This window comes from Octodon degus, unplaced genomic scaffold (assembly GCF_000260255.1).
Source record: "Octodon degus isolate 3935 unplaced genomic scaffold, OctDeg1.0 scaffold00235, whole genome shotgun sequence".
NCBI classification, from domain to species: Eukaryota; Metazoa; Chordata; class Mammalia; order Rodentia; family Octodontidae; genus Octodon; species Octodon degus.
Window position 1 is genome coordinate 2,102,620 of NW_004524811.1, and position 5,522 is coordinate 2,108,141.

General features: G+C 43.5%; 1 protein-coding gene across 1 annotated transcript in view; it reads right to left on the reverse strand.

Annotated features, from left to right (window-relative positions):
* The window catches only part of Corin (corin, serine peptidase), a 303,897-nt gene that overhangs the window by 70,638 nt on the left and 227,737 nt on the right, over nt 1-5,522 (reverse strand). The window contains exon 11 of the mRNA XM_023705996.1: nt 1,093-1,324. Within this exon, the coding sequence (XP_023561764.1) occupies nt 1,093-1,324 (232 nt within the window). The remainder of the gene's footprint in view (nt 1-1,092; nt 1,325-5,522) is intronic.

Genomic DNA, 5,522 nt, shown 5'->3' on the forward strand with positions numbered 1-5,522 from the left:
GAAAAGGAAGGTGAGATTTACAAGAAAGCTTTCATCATGAAATTGGTAGATGTTCTATAATTGATTGCTTAAAAAGTATTTAACAGAAATTCTTAGAATTTTTGGACAAACCAGCATTGCCCTCTCCTCTCCATTCTGCGTGTTCAGTCCCCCAAGTCATTTTGAAATTTCATTGTTTCCTGCCCTGCCTCACACCTGCCCCTACCTTGTCATCCATTCAATGCTCATTGTTTTCTGTCTGTCCACTATATCAACATCACTGCTTTTTCTTAAAGCGCTAAGAGACTTCTAAGCCCAACAGGTGGTTTCTGCAGTTTCCACTCACATTTAGCAGGCACATCTGCACAGTCACTCTTGACGAAAAGCAGCACCGACAGCAAGAGCCACCTGTGTGACATCCGTTCCCTCACATGCACAAATTCTTCACCTACAGCCTCTACCGCATGGCCCAGAAGCGCAAACTACCGCTGTCAGCGGAGCTGCTGCGCAGTTGTCCCAGGGCTTGCCACCATCAGAAGCTCTTTACATGGCTGCACCTGCATTTCATCTTGCAACAAGCCCGCCGGATAACCACCAGCGGTATTTTACCAGGTAAGGAAACTGATGAAGAGTGTGACTGAGCAATTTGACCTAACGCTCCACAGCATCTAGGGAAGATCTAGCTAGGGTTTGAACTCAGAGAGTAGATGCCTGAGCCACGATCTCTAGGATATTCCTCAGAGCCAAAGCCACACTCTTAATTTATTCAGACAGAAAAATGTCGGCTGCACATTAAATGCTGCTGAAGAAAGTGACACATTTACCCCTTCTTCTGTCAACTCAGTTTTTAAAAAATGCCTCTTGAGCCACCAAATGAAATGCCAGCAATTTTACTGGATTGCCTATCATCTAGTTCAGTTTGTACCTTCCTTGTTTGGGACACTGGCAATAAACTCTGACACTCATTTTATAATACCTACTTTTTCGCTTTTTGGAAATATCATTTGTGAAATTGATCCCAGTAGCAATATTTATTTTGTCCAAACTCAACTTCATTCACTTGGTCCTCTCAGAGATAAAATTGGGGTGCTTGTTGAGGCCCCATCATATTACCTGCAAGGGGGGATGCGCTGGCTTGTGGTCTCATCACACTTTGGTACCAAAATGGTGCAAGCAAAGAACATGAGGTATTTGTAACAGTTGGTTGGAACAAGTGCCGGAAAAAGAGAGGACTCCCAGCTGATGGACGCTTCCTTTTGAGTCCTATGGCCAAGGTAATTGGGATACTTTGTGCGGTTGTAGGGCAAATTCATGCAGAGTTCAAGCGTAATTGGCTCACACTGACCTAATGGAAGGGACATACATCAATAATTTTTTAATTTCACTTGTAAAAACAACTGCTTTAATATTTACAAACTGAAAGCCTGTTTCACTGTTTAGAGTGGCTAAGACTAGAATACAAGTCATATATGACATTTTTCTCTGGACATCAAAAACAAATAAGATGGTTAATGAAGTCTTGTGATGAACTAAGATTCATTTCTGCACAGCTTGATGACAGCACAGAACCCCACAAGGATGTATTAGAAAGTCTCACTTTCTTCCTTGACTCAACTAAAAAAGTCCCCCTCTCATCATTTCTTTGATGCAAGTGCATTCACTTTCTTCTTGTTGTCACCTATGAAATAAAATAGCCCCATTTTCTTCAGCCATTCAAAATCACTAAAGAATTTGATTATATAGACAATTAGAGAACTTCTATCTATCTGCCTTACCAGTAGACTTAAACATATGGGTATAATTTTTCAGGACAAAAAGAGGCTGAGGTCTGTTCGACACTTTGCCAGTGAGGATGAAACCCAGATCCTTCAGCTTGCAATCTATGTCCTCTTGAACCACAGCCTCGCTTGCCAACACATGTCCCCAGGCCAGCGGGCTCTGCTGCATGGATGCAGCTCCCCGGCAGCTCCGTACCACAGGGCTGCACGCCCGCATGGGCTTCCCTGCTCCTCTCCCATTTGTCTCCTTTTCTTAACACACGTGCATGCATCCCCTGAAATGAAGCCATATGGTGGTCTTTCTTGGCTTCCCAACAAGCTAGACTGCCCGTGGCTTGGACAACTGGGCCCACACACCACTTTCAGGAAGATTTTCTGGCCAACTGTTCTTCCCACTCCTGATTCCAGTCTCTTCTGGGTGCCACAACATCTTCATCAGGCTCCTGTGTGTACACTCAACGTGCTCTGCATTATTCTTTACTTCTGTACTTTCTTTCTTTTTTTTCTGTATTTTAGGGAAGTGCCTACAGGGTCTCACTACTGAATCGGACTCATAGTGATCCACCTGTTTACAGCCTCCCAGGAGCTGAGATTACAGGCACATGCCACCACACTCAGTCTCAATTGCCATCTCTGTGTGCCCTGGGGGCAGGCCCAGATCTTCAGGCCCAAGAATCAAACCCTCAGCCTCTGTGCCTGCTTGCAGGTGCTTTAATCTGCTGAGCTATTTGGCTGGCCTTGCTTTTGTACTTTCTTCCTCTACACAGTTTCGAGATTTTTGAGAAGTGAGGACTTATCTCAATCTCAGGGTTTGTACCATGCACAGTACCAAGATGGAGGCAGAAAATGTGTCACAAGTGGTCCTAGAACTGCAAATGCAAAAATAATGAAATTAATGTCCCTGCTATTGAGTAGTTCCATGATCTTGATGGCATAAAAGATACATGTACTGGTAGCTATATAACAACATGAACAGCTCGGACAGTTTGTCATGGCCTAAATGTTTGTCTCTCCCACCCCCAAATGCATATGAGTAAACCTTAGGCCCCAGTGTGACAGTATGCAGAGGCAGAGCCTTTGAGAGGTCATTATGTTTAGATGAGCCCAGGGTGGGGATAGAGCCCTCAATATGAGTCAATGTTCTTGTAAAAACAAAACAAAAGAAAACTACAGGAAGTGACTAGAGCTCTTGCTCTAGTCTGTATGAACATATAGTAGCTGCCCAAAAACTGGGCAGGGAGTCCTCACGCAGACCAAATCCAAAAGTACCTTGATCTCGATCTTCCAGCATTCAGAAATGCAAGCACAATGCCTGCTGTGTGAACAGCCACTGTAGCATGGTTTCCTATGGTGACCTCTGCCTGTTAAGACAGTGGTGATGAGCTGAGTGCTACGATCCCAGAGGTAGAAGGTGAGGCAAGGGCAACCAGAGGGCTCAGAGCAACTAGGGGAGCCTTCAAGGATAAATAGGTGGCGGGTGCAGCGGAGAGGCTCCCTGTCCCCTTGGTGGTCACAGTGGCGTCCATACTCCCTGAGCTGAGAAAGGTAACCAAGGAAGCATCCTGGTGAAATTAGACCAAGTGGACTAAAGATCCCGCATCCTATTAATTATTTGAATTAAATGTAACTATTTGACTAAGAAGTGCTATACATACAAACAGATTACTAATTTAAGGACTGGGGTAAAATACTAAAATAGCTCCAAGACTAATTCCTAATTTAAAGAATGATATGGAGAAGGTATAATAGGGCTTTCCATTGCTGGGCAGCTGTGACTCTGGGATGTTGCTGTCATCCTGAGGATGAGTGAAGGGCAGAGAGAAGAGGAGGTAGAAGAGGGGGACACTGACTGTGCTCAGTTTCCTCTTATTTGCGGAGTATTATATCCTAAATGTGTGTGATCCCCCAAAGTTCTTATATTGAGATCTCAACTGTCAAGGAGGCAGAAAATGTGTCACAAGTGGTCCCAGAACTGCAAATGCCCCCATCTTGGTATTTGGAGGTGGAGATAATTGAGGAGATAATTTGGTCGTGAGCTCAGAGCCTTCATGAATGGGATTAGTGTGCTCAGAGAGCTCACTTGCCTTCTTTCTACCATATGAAGACAAAAAGAGAAACTTTTGGCGAGCTGACGTGGCGATGTATGCATGTGATCCCAGCTATTCAGGGTCTGAGGCAAGGGAGCTGCAAGGTCATGGCCAGCCTGCATGACTTAGTAAGACCTAGCATTATAAAAGAAGTAAAAAGGTCTGGGAATGTAGCTCAGTAATGGAAAGTCCCCGGGTTCAATCCCTTGTACTGAAAAAAAAACCAAAATTTTGCTCTCTGCAGTCTAGAAGAGGGTCCTCACCGAAACCGAGGTGCTGGCACCCTGACCTCAGACCTCCAGCCGCCGCAGCCGTGAGGAATGAGCTGGCATGGGACTGATCAGCCCCCCAACAGCACTGATTTATTATCAACTCAGACAAAAGTAACACTGAAGCATTTTGTTTCATATTTTAAAAAATACACGGTCTTTGTAACAATAAAACAATGTGAAAAGCATAAATAATTCCTGATCTCCCCACTCCCTTCTCTCAGCTGGGCCTTCCACTCTTCCTTGCGTACATTTATACACAAAACTGTTTACAGACGGGGGCAGATTCGTGTTTGCTTTTGCCGATGTAGGACCCTGCCATTTCTATTATTCTTCAACTTGCTTTCGTTGAGTCATTATTTTTCATGACCGCCTTACATGTCATACCCAAAGCTCCAACCCTTCACCTTCTTTCTCTACCAGAGTTATAATTTTCTAAAATTAGATCATTCACATAGAGTAGTTTTTATTCACTTTTTCCCCTCTTTACATTTTTCCCTTTTTCTTCCTTCCTCGAAGATTATCTCTTCATTGTTGTATTTCATTTAGACTATTCACACAATATATCGCATCGATAATTTTTATCTCTTTTAATATAGAGAGAATATATCATTTCTGATTAGTGGTAAGATGTAACTTTTAATTGTTTCAAAGTCAAGGGTGATAAAGGGATTAAGTAATGATCCTATATAATCCTGGAGATATTTATAGACTATGGCGAGGCTTCTTAGATGTTGTGTTTAGTTCTTCTGTAAGGCATTCTTTGCAGATTGCTGAGCAAAGCTAAGCTGTCGCAACAGTGCACCTACCAGCGCAGGTGCTGCGATTCACGTCGATGAACTTTTTAATATTATTACTCACTCACGAGCCTGACTTGCAGTGGCCACTAGAGGGCGACCGCGTGGCAAACGCGAAGATGCTTAAATACTGCAGAACTATTTCCACAGCAGGTTGCAGCGTCTAGCGCCTGACCACAGACAAAGTTTAATAAATATCCTTGAAAAAATAAACCTAATGGAATATCGTCCAACTTTCACCATTCAAATTCTGAAAGAAGATTTACTGAATTTAACCTAAAGGTGGGGTTGTTAGCTAAACAACGCTACATCATTATCAAGATGAGACGCTGCGAAGTCACCAGAAATCAAGTATTACACGGCGGCCATTTACCTGAGAAATGTCATTGTTCAATATCAGCTTGCACATATAATAGTCAAAGGTTCGCCTTTGCCTCAACCTTTAGGCTTCTTTTCTTCTTTGTTATTTCTGATTGATGAATTTGGCTTATCTTTCAAGCCTCAGAAATCTCTGGGTTTCCCCTCTATGCATTTTTGTTTCGGTTTCACTACTGAAAAACTTGGGGACTGGACCTGCACAACGTTCCCGCGCTCGGACCTCTCTGCGCTCGC